General features: G+C 39.5%; 1 protein-coding gene across 1 annotated transcript in view; it reads left to right on the top strand.

Annotated features, from left to right (window-relative positions):
* The window catches only part of LOC123973623 (potassium voltage-gated channel subfamily H member 7-like), a 37,799-nt gene that overhangs the window by 14,196 nt on the left and 8,820 nt on the right, over positions 1-14,783 (top strand). The window contains exons 4-9 of the mRNA XM_046053802.1: positions 2,338-2,775; positions 4,940-5,151; positions 6,840-7,265; positions 11,231-11,630; positions 11,882-12,081; positions 13,211-13,463. Coding sequence (XP_045909758.1) covers positions 2,338-2,775; positions 4,940-5,151; positions 6,840-7,265; positions 11,231-11,630; positions 11,882-12,081; positions 13,211-13,463 — 1,929 coding nt within the window. The remainder of the gene's footprint in view (positions 1-2,337; positions 2,776-4,939; positions 5,152-6,839; positions 7,266-11,230; positions 11,631-11,881; positions 12,082-13,210; positions 13,464-14,783) is intronic.

Below are 14,783 nucleotides of genomic sequence, written 5' to 3'. Positions count from 1 at the left end.
TTGTTTAAAACAAGCCCAGAAAACATGTCAGGGCAGCACTGTAAGCTGCTGATAAGCTTTTTCAGGAAAGGCTTCAACAGCAACACACACAGGAGAGAAGCAGAGCAGATTTAATTACGTAGTCATTCTATACATAGATGGGACATCCAAGAAACTCAGTAGGATCCTCAATAAACACAGCATCATGTTTTTCAAACCCAGCAACACACTACCACATAAACAGACAGCACAGAGAGAGGGCAACACCTGCAAGAGAACGGGGATGGGGGTGGGGACAACAGCAAATAGCAGAAGGAAACACCAATTGCAGAAAGCAATAAAACCTGCAAGAGAACAGGGAGGGGGGCTTGGGGCGGAGAAAAACAAACAACAAACAAAAAACAACGAACACATAAACAAACAAACAAACAAAAACAAAGAGACAACCAGCTGAACAGATGCAATAAACAGCTGACTTGGAAGACAATTGAGAGAGAAATGAAAATGAGAAAAAATCAGGCAACATAGGCTAAATAAACAACACAGCACCACCATGAGAGCTGAAATAATAACAGTTAATTTAAATAACTCCCAGACACCAAAGACACCAGCCATCCAAATGCCAATTGACAACGCAATGCCGTCAGAAAGCAAAAGGCAGAACCCGGACCTACCGCGGCGCGCACACAACAGAGGCCAGTGCCACCCCGCGACCGGTACCCTACCGCCAAAATGCCACGCAATCATCAACATCAGCGTGCAAGTGACGTTAAGTTAAATGCAAATATAAGCGCAACAATGACGATACGCAATCAAATTCAAGCAGGACATTATAGACCTATACATCAGCGAGACAAAACAACCAATGAACAAGCCCAATATGGCCCAATACGGAAGAGTCAGGTCCTCAGGTAAAGCCTCGGCAGTCTGCCTATATGGAAAGAATGATAAGGGACACTCTTTTGAGGACACCAATGTGAATATTTTGGACAGAGAAGATGAAAGATCACAAATTTCAACCTCATGGTGGCACTACAGGAAAAGTACAGGGACCAAAGTCAGTAGGCTTCATCCTACAGGGGCTGTGAATACAAGTACAAAATTTAATGGCAATCCTATCGAGAGTTGCTGAGATAGCTTAGTCTGGACCTATCAACTGACAAACCAGCAGACCGTCATTGTCATCCCTAGAGCCATACCACTGCTAGTGGGAGGCTGTGTCTTAAAGATAGAGCTCTTGTAGGCTGTGTGTGTGTATGATTAGTTTCTTTCTGATGAGCACTTGGCACCTTGCATGGTATCCTCTGCCATCAGTGTGTGTGAATGTAGTGTGAAGTGAGTGGTTGACAACAAAGTACAAGTACAGACAATTTACTGTGGCCAAAAATAAAGCTCTTCTCGTAGTTGTTCTTCATTAAATATCATTAAAAAGGAATGTGACTCCTTACTTTTTGTTCCAACTGAAAAAGTGAAATATATAAGTAGACTTTGTACTATATGTTTTTATAGTATAAAGCAAAATGTATCTGTAACTGTAATTATAGAAGGGCTCAGCTGAGATCATTGGTATTACAGTGATTTACATTGCACAACAAGTCACTCAAAAAACAAACTGCTTCACATTGTGTTGATATGAGCTTTTCCGTACTAAAATATGCTATATAGGTATTATATAAATATTCGACCAGAGCAACAGTCTAGAGCATTCTCAGTACAGACGAAACAGTCTCCCTGCAGAGAAGAGACAGGAAGGTTGCGCATATCTCCTGCCAGCTCAGGATGTCATTAGGTTCCTCTCCAGGAAACTTGTTAAGTGTCACAACTCTATTGTAAGCTGCTTTAGTTGTACCATCAGCACATTTGGCCAGGGAATGGAAACAGATGGCAATGACGTTATGTAAGGAGGGTGCTGATGGATGGAGGCAGGGTTCACTTTCACCCTGTATTGTTAACGAGCCCGAAACTTTCACTCTGTCCCAAGAGGTCTTTAACATTTGCCGCTGTGTCCATTCTTGAAATGTGGCTTCTGTACCAAAATTGTTCAAGGACGCATAATAAATCAATAGTGCAATCGGCTGTTTCTCATGGTTATGGACACTAAAAGGAGATATGTTGCAATATGGCAAAACAAAATCTCTTTTGATTGATCTTCATTTTTTTCATAACAAAATAACTTTTTAATTTCATTTTCTGTTTTCCCTCATATCTTCTAGGCAGAATAAACCTCTAATCTAACCATGAATTTCATTGTTCATTATGTACGAAAATCAGTCAATGCTGTTTGGACGCTGTTTTATTTTTCAGTGCTGTATACTAAAAACTTAATAAGCCTTCTCATAATTTTTCCAATATTTTTAGGGAGGAGTAGATTCTTCCGCTTCCGCCAGGCCGCTTTGAGCCTAATGAATACCAACAAGCAATCTCTTCCACAAGAGGACCCAGATGCTGTGATGGTGGACTCACCCAAAGAGAATGAGGACTCAGTGGCCCTGCAGAACTTCCCCTCACCCACAAAGAGCATCGGCAGTCCCATTGAGGCCAATGACACGCATGGCCTCATAGGCTCAAGCCACCACGCTTCCCAGGCTAGCATCGGCCCTGAACCACTTGACCATTCATCCCCTAAACTCCCCTGGGAGAAACTGTACCAAACAGAGCCGCACCAATCCTCGACCACCCTGTCAAACACCTTCCCCAGAGGCAGCATCAACAGCATGAGGCGAGCCTCGTCTGTTCATGAATTCGAGGGCTACAGCTCCAATTCTAAAAGCCTTTTCAGGGATCGTCAAAGTGAAGGTATGTCCTACAGTATGATATAATCTGCCATACTGCGTTCGTCTTGCCCAACCATCACGTTAAGATTCAGTTTACATTAGAATGCAGACCAATGTTAACTCAACCATGTGACACTGGGTTCAACAAGGCACTGTACAACAATTACAGATTTGGCCTACAAAAGTATAATGTTTAAGAGACACAATTTAGCTCTTATCATCTAAATTGTTTCTTCTTTATTTGCTCTGTCCACATATCTGTCATATATTTAGCCATGATTTCATTGCTCAGTGATGTTTTAGAGCATGACTTTCAAGCAAGGCAATCAGCATAAATGCTCTTCACAGATCCGCTTTTGATGGATAAGTTGAGTTGAGGGCTTACTGCACTTTTTCTTTATGGAAAATGATTGTATGACCAGTGTAGTGATTTTGTCACATCAGCAGTCTATACAATCATATAATGTAATCATATACTGTAAGCCTCAAATCTACTCTCATCATATGCCAATCAAACATTGCTTTTACATTAACCTGCATGAATATATGCTTGTATTATGTGATACCATAGCTCTGCTGACTAGCTATTGTTCGAAGCTACGCCAACCATTAACTCAAGTGAGCAGAACTTAAGGATTTTCCACCAGATGCTGTATGTTTAATATCACGCTAATTGCTTAACAATTGCATATCTGGCCATATGCCAACATAAGGCAGGAAACGGGATTAAACACTTCCCATCCAATTTTCTAGCAAGAGATGTTCCATACTGTTAAAATTTGTGCATGAAAACGGATTTAGGTTTTAGGAATATATGAAATTTAAAAGCTCATAAATGAATCACTAGTTCCTCTAAATTCGTGATTGGTTCTAATTCACAGCCAAGTACAGTTCTCTGTACCCAACTTTATTCTCAGCAACATATAGAGCTGTAGTGCATTTCCCTTTGCAGTGGTGCTGTGTAGGGCTGTCCCCGACTAAGGATTTACATAGTCCAATCAGAATCGTCAAGTCCTGCCTATACTCGACTGACAGTCGAATCATGTGTTTTTTTGTGCGCGACGATTCCGGGGGGGGGGGGAGAGCTCCGCTTTAATCTTGAGAAGCTGCAGAGCTGCAGTCTCTCTTCATTCAACTTACACTGTAAATTTCCAGCTAAACTGAGGCGCTCTCTCTCTCTCTCTCTCTCTCTCTCTCTCTCTCTCTCTCTCCTGTCATTCACTAGTCTTGTGCAGAGTTTTATGTGCATTACTGCTGCCGATAACTGCATGCACGTCGCGGTTCCTTGGGGGTCTATTTCAAGTAGCCGGCTATTTAAAAACGATCAAATATTCTTTATGTGGTTCATCAACAGTGATAAATTATCCGAAAGACCCGCCAGGTGCGAACAACTCGGCACAACACCGTGAAGCTGGAGCTCCTTCTCTTCAGCAAGCGTTTCTCCACTGCCACTTCACACGTCCACGCCACGCTCACACATGCGCACTGATGAACCAGGGTTAGGGTGACAATTTTGGATTTATTCACGCACTTTAAAATTTTTTGAAAGTTTTATTCTTTTTATATGTTTATTTACAGCATTAAACGTTGAAGTGTATATTGTAATAGGCTGTATATTAACTTATTGGGAGAAAACTGGTAGTTCTATGTAAAATCAGACGTTGAGCACCCCCATATTGCCAAAATGGCATGATCCTTGTTTCGCTGCAAAGCTTCGATTGTGAATCTTCGACTATTCGGGGTCAGCCCTGTGGATTCTAGGCTGCTATTATATCAATGCATTATGTCACCCTAATACCTAAAACATGGAAATATGGTTTGAAATTTCTCACCTGTGAGACAAATAATGGCTGATCTTATCTTAAATCAGTGAAGAGTTCCTTGCAAAACCAAAAACTGATATTATTCACAAAATTATTAATTGTAATTGCTTAAACTTTGCTTGCCAAATCAAGTGAACAGAACTTGCACAGTTAGCATTACATACTTGTCATTTTCACAGCCATAAGATAGTGACAACTTGGGTTGTTAGTAACTGCATCATATCAACTCCTATCAATGAATATATAAGATTAATGTGTAGGATTAATGGCTAACCTTACAGAATATTGTGCATTTATCCAAGTTAAGATACTGTATGTTTATTCAGAATACTAATTTGACTACCATTTGTTCTAAACCACTAGGCCCTTTTAATAACGTGACGTCCAGCCTGCTTTGCTCTACCTCTGATTCTAACATCAACAAGTATAGCACCATCAGCAAGATCCCTCTGATTGCACTCAACTTCTCTGAGGGGACTGAAAAGAAGACTCATTCTCCTCCAGCATCAGAGGCAACCATCATAGCACCAAAGGTCAAAGACAGGACTCACAATGTCACAGAAAAAGTCACACAGGTGAGTCGGGAAGATCCACTTTGTTTGATAGCGTCTGAACCATATGAACCTTATTTTTGCTAGCAGCCCATTGTCCTGTGACATCTGCAGCGGGTGATTTTGAAATCCACACTCACATAGGTAATACAGAGAAAAAATTCTCAGCCCATGTTAAACCCTCCCGGTGAATTTCCTGCTGGCATGTGGGGAAAAAAGCAGTTGTGATCCCATGGTTCACTGCTCATCCATGTCAGCAGTGGAGCAGAAACATAAGTGAGGGGTAGTTTGGCATTCCTTATAGCAGAGAAAGTAGGGATAATATAGAGGGGAAAAAAGGTCAAATTCATACTCATCAACAACTTTCAGAAAGGGGGAGACATGGCTGACCCCTCATAAAAGAAATGCATTTTTTTACTTGCAAGCCCAAATGCAGGTTCATAACACTTCTGCAGGGATTCATCAAGGATTCAGTTTCTTGCTCAAGGACAATGCAGCAGGACCAACACTGTCTGTCATACAGCTGAAACAAAGGCTATCTGGTGGCAGAATTCCCTGTTGATAACAGCACAGATGATGCCAGCTTGCCATGGGCAGCTAAGAGTGCATGCATTTGTTGCGGTTTTAATAAATGAATACCTTTGTTTCATCTGATAACATTAAATAGAAAGCCAAAATACCCAAGCCTATATCTTTGGGATAACTTGAATCATTCTGACAAATAGCATGCACAGCAAATTAGAAAACTGTGTGTAGGTCATAGAAAAACAAAACTGCCACTTCTTCCGAGGAATTTAATGCACAATAGAGGCCCAGCAACTTTATATTTAAACTTCTGAATGAAGACAAACCTTCATGATTAAATGCTGTCCCTCCCTGCTGACTTTAGTTTAGAATTTGGAGACACCACTGAGATGTAAACACTGCATCTACTACCTGACTGCTACCATGGGGAAATCTATAATTCATGTGTTGAAGATAGGAGAATGCGCTGAAATGGATAGAGACCCGTTGCCCTCATCCTCACTCCTGCACTATTTTCTGCCATAAGTGAGCCCTCTCTCTTTGTCTGCCACTGCTTATTAAGCCAAAAACAGGGGACAGCTTGGCCTTCCTGAGCACACTGAATAATTTACCATCCAGCCATTCATATGGGGGAATAAAAGCAACGTTTGCTTACACAAAATTCATACAGCTTTTGTCCTCTGTGTCATCTGTACAGTGACATGCTTACAGTTTTCACCAATAGTACAGAATGTGCCTCTTGCAAATGCAGAACAAGTTAGACAGTCACATTATTCATAGTGCAGTACATACTTGTCTTAGAAGAGAGGCTGCCTTTACCTAATACTGTTTGACTGCTGAGCACTTACCTTGGTGTGTCACAGCTACTGTCAAATCAGTCCTTCAAATCATTCTGTGAGCTGGCTAAATTACCTCAATAATTATCATAAGAACTATGTGCTCAAGCTTTCTTTGATCAATTTGTCCGATGGATGAACAACAAACTGATTGTTTTACTGTACACTATCAACATAAATTTAGACAGGTGACAGAGTAAAAAATGTGTCATATTTTCAGTAATCCTATTCAACTAAGAGGTTGACCCACATTAAAATTAAGTGGAATTTTCTGACAAATGATCAAAGTGGAGTGGTGTAATCAGGTGGTTTCCCCCCACCTGTTCTGAACCTCTTTTGCTACTCCTCTAGGTCCTGTCACTTGGAGCTGATGTGTTACCAGAGTACAAACTCCAGACAGCCCGCATTGACAAGTTCACCATCTTACACTACAGCCCCTTCAAAGCTGTGTGGGACTGGCTGATCCTGCTGCTGGTCATCTACACAGCAATCCTCACTCCCTATTCTGCTGCTTTCCTTCTCAATGACCAAGGGGAGCAGAAGAGGCGTGAATGTGGATACTCCTGCAACCCTCTTAATGTAGTGGATTTAATTGTGGACATCATGTTCATCATTGACATCCTTATAAACTTCAGGACCACTTACGTAAACCAGAACGAGGAGGTGGTCAGCGATCCAGCTAAAATAGCAATTCATTACTTTAAAGGCTGGTTCCTTATAGACATGGTGGCAGCAATCCCCTTTGACCTTCTTATCTTTGGCTCAGGATCAGATGAGGTATGTTATCTTTAATGCATATATTTATTACCTGTTAATTTTTTTTCTCCCAGGGAGCTTTACTCCGACCACGCATGCGCTGTTATCCAGACTTGTGCCCCTGGGCTACTACTTAAAGCCTGAATCTTTCTGTCTCGGCTCTGAAAGGATTACTTTAAATTGCATGTTTTTTTTTCCATTTTTTTTCTCTCATTTTTTTTTTTGAATGGTCCTCATTCTAGAATCCATTTACACGGATTAATGGCTTACCAAATGGCAATCAATGATGCATTTATGTGAGGAGCAGGCCAACAGGGCTGTGTGCACAGCTTACATGCAGATGTGAGATGGCCATTGGTAGGCTGCCTGCCAGGCCTGCTGGCTTGTTTGGTGGTAGGATATGTCCCCTCAGGCTCTGGATCCACTTCAGTGCTTTATCGTGCTTTGTAGGCACTCCATTACACCAGAAAAGCTCCTGATTATAAACCATAATCATCTTTTTCACCACTGCTGCTGCTGTGCTGCTACTGCTGAGTCAGTTCAGTAAATGACAACAAATGAAAAAGAAAATGTCTCACAACAGTGTAGCAAAACAAATCACAAAACAGTCCTGGCAAATTTGCACAATAGGTAGTAAGTAAAAAAAAAAACATTTTGCCTCAGCCTCAAATCAATACCATGATTATATAATACAATACAACCATATTTAACTATTAACTTAATTTTGATTTAAAAAATGAACTGAAGGGAACTGATTGTTTCCCGCTCACATACTGTGATAATGTGCTGATACATTGCTTGCATTTGTAGCTTTCCAGATTTGTGTTTCAGACCGAACACACAAAATCCCGCTCCACTGCATTCTCATTCAGAAAATAAAAGCAACCAAGACAGTGGCAGATGGTTTTCACAAGGCTCATTTAATTTAGCAGCTTAATAAGACGGTTTTAACCTACAAGCGCTTAAGTGAACCTTTTGATTAGAGCGGGGAATATATTTGAAATAGATTTCAATCAATGTCTTGTTGCTTTCAAAACAACTTGCCACAAGATTGAACATACTGTGAGAGGAATTATGCAAGATTGGCACCATGAAGGTTGTTTTTAATAATAATTATTATTATAGAAATAGAAATAGAATAAAAGTGAAATAGAATAAGATTTATTTCAAGCTGTTTCACTGTGAATGCAGTGGAAAATAAATTGAGTGCTTTGTCCCAATTTGAACTCCCTAAATGTTGTCTCCAATCAAGAGGAATAGTGTGTGTGGAGGGTGGGGGGTTGGGCATAGTGCTGAGCAGCTGTGTTATGCAATTGCTTGTGCAGGTACATTTAAGCCTTAATTGAACTTTCATTAGATTGTAGAGTGCAGTGTGCTTGTAGGTTTAACTGACTAGATATTAAAGGCCAAATGTTAGGTTTTGTTTATAATATTTCATGTTCATGTATTTAAATTTTAAATAAATGTTTTTCTGGTGTTATTAGATTTCAGTGTAGGCCTTTAAATTCAGATTAAGCCCTAACATACTGACAGACAAAAGTACTCTACAGCGACGCCATCAGAGTTTCCAAAATGCAAATCCTACACAGAAAGGCCCCAATTAAACAGTGGGCTCAAACCATACTTTTTATTGCAACAGTGCTAGCCACAACAAAGCAAGTTTCCATGCAAAAACAGTTCAAGTTAAGTTAAAATAAAGATAATTTTTTGTAGTTACACTTACAAAATGGTGTGGTAAGTGAGCTTAGAACAGATATTCAACAGTTTTGGCATCAGCAAAACAAACTCTAGTCAGATCAAGTTCACAGTAACATTAGCAAAGAATTCTGGTCAATTCTTACATTTATAGTATTGTTCAAACCCATTCAGGCAGCCAGCTCATAAAATGTATGTGCCAGTACCGAAGCAATAGGAAGTCTGTTTTCTTAAAATAGCCACTAGAGGACAGAACCATAGAAAAATCCAGACAGTGGATAAGAGTAACTTTTTTCATAGCAACCTTATTATATTAAGTAAATTACAGTCATACCGTTACTGTACTGTACATAACACAACTGTTTTGGAGGAAAAGTTATTTTGCCAATTGTAGTGAACAAGCCATTAAAGCTTAAAGCTGAGGTAGGCAATTTATTTCACAGGCTTTTTTGTTGAAATTCACTTTTTATCACAACAGCAATTAAAAAAGCGAACGCTCTGACGCAAAAAAGAAAAAAATACAGTATATTTGGCTTTCACGGGACTGTAATAAGCACAATCAGTCATTTCATTCGGACTGGCCTACCTGCCTGCCTGCCTACCCGCACTCTGCCTGTGCACTCACAGCACATGGAAATGTATTTTGGGGGAGTCGCTTTGGAGGGAACGTAAAGGGAGAGGGTGGGATTTATTTTCGGTTGGATACTATCAAAATCTAGCTGTCTCTTGCTAGTTTCTCCAATGTTGACTACTCCAGCTTTAAGGAAAAGTATGTAGTCATGGCTGAATAATAAAAATGTCACAGTGTTTAGTACAAGATAGGATGCAAACCAAAACCTCTCATGCCAAATGCAATTAATTCACTCACCAAAGGAGAGATTGTCCTACAACTGGGCATAAACATATTACAATAGAGAATCATTGAGGCCTCCAAAACCACAATGAATCTTCTTGCAGAAAGCTCACAGTAAAGTCAGATATTCCATACATTATACTAAAAAAAAAGCTTGCTTTCTATCAGGTTTTACTGGCTCTGCTTATGGCACCATTTTAACCACAAGATATAGGGTCAAGATTATAAAGATCTAAACCATACTAAAGACAGAAACTTAGAAATAGAATGAGGAGAAATGAGGAAAAGTCAAGTAGGTTTTGTTTTTATATCTCTTAAGGAAACAAAGATTAAATACAATCCTAACGGAGGGGTTAGGAAGGAGAGTCTCATTCATGTGCAGACATTAACTTCATTTTCAAAGGTCATTCAGTAATTGTCAGGTAGATAAATGGCCATGCTAATCAGAATGGGGGTTAGTATTGTTAAAAACCTTTCTTGATGGCATAGAAGCACAAATAAACTCCCAGGGACCCTCTGAGTGAGTGTTACTGCCTGTTCAGTGTTGAATAAATGAGGATTTATTTGTGGTGTCTTCACTTCTGTGTCCATTTGCCTTTGACCAAAGAACTGTGGGAGAGTTGCCACAACAGAGCCTTTGCCTTTTTTCCCTGTTAAGGAAATTCATGACCTCAGTTTGTCAACTGACTCGCATGATTTGTCACAGCTTTAGATTGTATTAAAGAAGTGGACGTAGCCACCATGACATCACCCATTGGTTTGTTGACTACCATTTTGAAGACTTGAGTTTGGCATTTTAACTATATTTGGATGAGAGAGTGGAGCTATCTAACTAGGTTAGTAAGGTGCATCCGTAATTCACGTTAACTGTGATATTATTTGGGATGCAAATTTTGGCCAGCGATAAACAGGCTTAAAACAAAAAGTACTTAGTTGAAAAACACTAACAGCACCCCAAATCTAGTTAAACGTACACAGTGCAGTGGATACAAAATGGGACCATAATTTACTAAATAAACATCATGGTGTATTGAAGAAGCCTTGAAACTAGAGATTGAAACTATAAACTTGTTTTTGTTAGTATAAACTATTGTTTGTTAGTGTTTGCTGAGGTAATAAATCAAGTGAGAAGTAGGGTCATTTTGTCATTGACAAAAATGCAAATGGACTTCTTTTTTGCAACCGGTGGAATCGCCCCCTGCTGGCCATTAGAAAGAATGCCGGTTAAAGGCACCTCCGTATTAGCTTCACTGCTTGGTAGATTTAAAATAAATAAGATCTTTTCTTCATGACAGAATTGCATGTAAAATGTCAAATACTGAAATTATGTACATGTTATCATATTATAATACCCTAAAAGTATTGTTAGTGTGACAAATTAACATTCAAACTACTGTTGCTTTTACTAATAAAATGCTCTACTGTACATTTTGTTTAGACTACCACTCTAATTGGCCTGCTGAAGACTGCTAGGCTTCTGCGATTGGTGCGTGTAGCCAGGAAGCTGGACCGCTACTCTGAATATGGTGCTGCAGTCCTTATGCTGCTCATGTGCATCTTCGCCCTCATTGCCCACTGGCTAGCCTGTATATGGTATGCCATTGGCAACGTCGAGAAGCCCTACCTGGAGCACAAGATTGGCTGGCTAGACAATCTGGGCGTGTCCATAGGAAAGAGATACAACTACAGCGATCCTAGCTCTGGTCCCTCTATTAAGGACAAGTATGTCACAGCACTTTACTTCACCTTCAGCAGTCTGACTAGTGTGGGCTTTGGAAATGTTTCTCCAAACACCAACTCAGAGAAGATCTTTTCCATCTGTGTCATGTTGATTGGCTGTGAGTATTTTATGGTCTTTTTTATTTTCTTTCTGCATTCTTTTATTCTGCCTTTATCTGGCAAGCACTTGAAATGGTTTAAGGCATAAACTTCTTTTGATCAGATCCTAGACAACACATTGTCTGTGTTTATGGCAGCGTTTGTTCACATTAATTCAAGTTAACAGTGTGTCTCTGTGGGTAAAGGCAAGAAACACACAAAGCAGTCTGTAGAGTGTTACCTCATTTATTGACCATTGTCTGTATTTCAGCGCTCATGTATGCCAGTATTTTTGGGAACGTCTCTGCAATCATCCAGAGGTTGTACTCGGGTACGGCCCGCTATCATGCACAAATGTTACGAGTCAAGGAGTTCATACGCTTTCACCAGATTCCCAACCCACTGAGACAGAGACTGGAGGAGTACTTCCAACACTCCTGGGCCTACACCAATGGCATTGATATGAACACGGTAAATAAAAGAAGATTACCACACGGCATAGGATACCTCACAAAATTAACTGATCATAGCAATACTGCAAATACTGATTCTAAAAAGAGCTTTCCTTTCTCTTGTCTGCTTTTCATGTGGATTAACATCTCTACATCGGTAAGAGCAGGAGGTACATATTGTTTATTTCTTTGTCATTTTCATTGCTAAATGTATCACTGTTTCAGAACTGTTAAAATAGCATCATCCCGACAGTGTCAGTAGTCGACATTTCCATCACTTATGCATGATCTCTTTGTGAATCCATCTCATTGTCATGACATCGTTACATATCTTAAAGCAAAGATAATTAATATTTAATTAATTATACTATTTAGATTTTAACGGTGCAAGATGCACGATTATGTTTCATTACCACGTAATTTTATGGAGTATGGTAGAATCTCTCTCTCATTTTCCCAACAAATGTTTTGGCATTTAACGCAAGATTAAATGTGTACTTATTAATTCAAGCATTACATTCCCATAAATTAGCTTCTCATCCAACGCTGGGATTTATGGATCCACATTCTTGTTTTAATTTGCAGTAATCTTTTAATCATAGAATGTTGTAACCATGTAATATATGATAAACACTATAAAGGAGTAGGGTAAAGCATAAAAGTTGTGATTATTAAATGTGGTTAATGGTCAGATAAGTCCGATATTATGTGTTACCAGTTCAAGAAAAGAAAGAGACAAAGCCAAAACTGAGCAGGCTTCGTGTACATTAATCCAAGTTGAGATTTGTTATGGAAATCCTACAAAATAAGCAATTGTTACATCTTAATATAATTCATAGGAATGCTTGTTAATTTGGAAACATCATAGTGTCTGCCATATTGCATTTGATCTTTTTCCTACGATGTATATGCAACCGACTGTAGTTAATGGGTCTATGACTCTATAAAACATTGTTTTCATCCCATATCCTCATCTCTGTGCAATTGTCAACCTTAATTACAGTTTCTTTTAATAAAAGTGCATTCATCTCAACACATTTGCTGCTCACAGCTTCCCCTGGGTCGCAGACCAATTCTAAATGCGTCTCTTTGAGGATTTCAAACGAATATTTTGTGCATTTTACTCACGGATTTTCTCTGCATCACAGGTGTTAAAAGGTTTTCCTGAGTGCCTGCAGGCGGATATCTGCCTTCACCTCAACAAGAATCTACTTACCAACTGCAAAGCGTTCCAAGGAGCCACCAAAGGCTGCCTGAGGGCCTTGGCCATGCACTTCAAAACCACTCATGCTCCTCCTGGAGACACTCTGGTCCACAGTGGTGATGTGCTCACCGCTCTCTACTTTCTGTCCCGCGGCTCTATTGAGATCCTGAAAGATGACATTGTGGTAGCCATCCTCGGTAAATACAATCCCTTGTTGATTATGGGAAGTATAATAATGGGTAGCCTAGAGAGTGGGTGCTAAATGACTGCAATGAGACACTGTTATGTATGTTCTATGAAAGCTGAAATTGTTATTGGTGGATGAGTGTTTTTTATCTTCTTTGAGCCAAGATATTTTTTTGTTTGCCTGTGTCCATCATCAGTATCATGGATGAGGTAGCAGTTTCTATTGTATGCCACCTATCACAAGAGGTGTAAAAACTGTAAAAGTCATCTCCCTGTTGTATAGAAGATCTCTCAGCAGCTTGTGTGTTGAATATCAGCATCAAATCCGTTGAGACAAAGACATAACATGTATGCTGCTGCTTTTGGTTCTGCTCTTATAAAAGGGAAGGGTGGTTCAATTGTAGTCTGACCTCAGTGTTTTGTGAGTTTGCATGAGCAAATATATGACTTTGCTTTTTGTTTATAGTCAAAGAGGAAGTGCATACAAAAAGGTCACGCTAATATATCAATATGTGTCTTCAAAGCACATGGGTTTTATTGGAAGAATTGATTTGAAATTACCACGTTCACTTTTAGCACAAAAATGAAAGTATGCTTTCTAGGATGTCAGAAAATTACAGAATGTGCCTTTGGTTGCACATGGGTTTCCACCTTTGATTTTTTGTGAAGTGTATTAATTATGTAGTTTGTTCTGATTGATTGAAATATTTGAATTATTGATGGCATTAACCTTCCACTCTGCCCAGAATGTTGATATTTTCAAATATGTGGAGATGCTGCTCAGAGCTGTCAAAGCTGAGGAAAGGATAGGCAGGGCATCCCTATGGGCACATATTATTTTAACACAGTAATACTTACAATGAAGCTCAGCATGACTTGTGTGCATATCAAAGAATTAACTGTTAAAATGTGAATAATTTTCAAGTCACACGGCAGCTAAACCACATCGTGTTCACACATTTTGACAAGAATGGCAAGGTGTGCCTGCCGTCACCCATTTTTTTGTCCTCTGGGCAATAGGGCTGTTCATGTGGCAGGTTTGAGACTCTGACATTTCTATTAAGTGGCTCAATGAAATGAAATGCTATTTGGCAATTTCACAGAACACGGTGAAATAGCTGTCACTTTCTTGACAGCACAGGGAAATGAGTTAAAACTGCAAAACAGTGATTATAAAAAAAGGACAATAAAAGACTTAACTGTCTAAAACGATTGCTCGAAATTTTAAACAATATTTTGCCATAGTAATATACTGATACTGAATACTCATCTTCTTGTAAGATTAATGAATATTTATCTTTTTCTCTGGTGAACCACAGCCAGGTGCTACA

This window comes from Micropterus dolomieu, linkage group LG07 (genome assembly GCF_021292245.1).
Source record: "Micropterus dolomieu isolate WLL.071019.BEF.003 ecotype Adirondacks linkage group LG07, ASM2129224v1, whole genome shotgun sequence".
NCBI classification, from domain to species: Eukaryota; Metazoa; Chordata; class Actinopteri; order Centrarchiformes; family Centrarchidae; genus Micropterus; species Micropterus dolomieu.
This window is presented reverse-complemented; position numbering and strand designations above follow the sequence as displayed.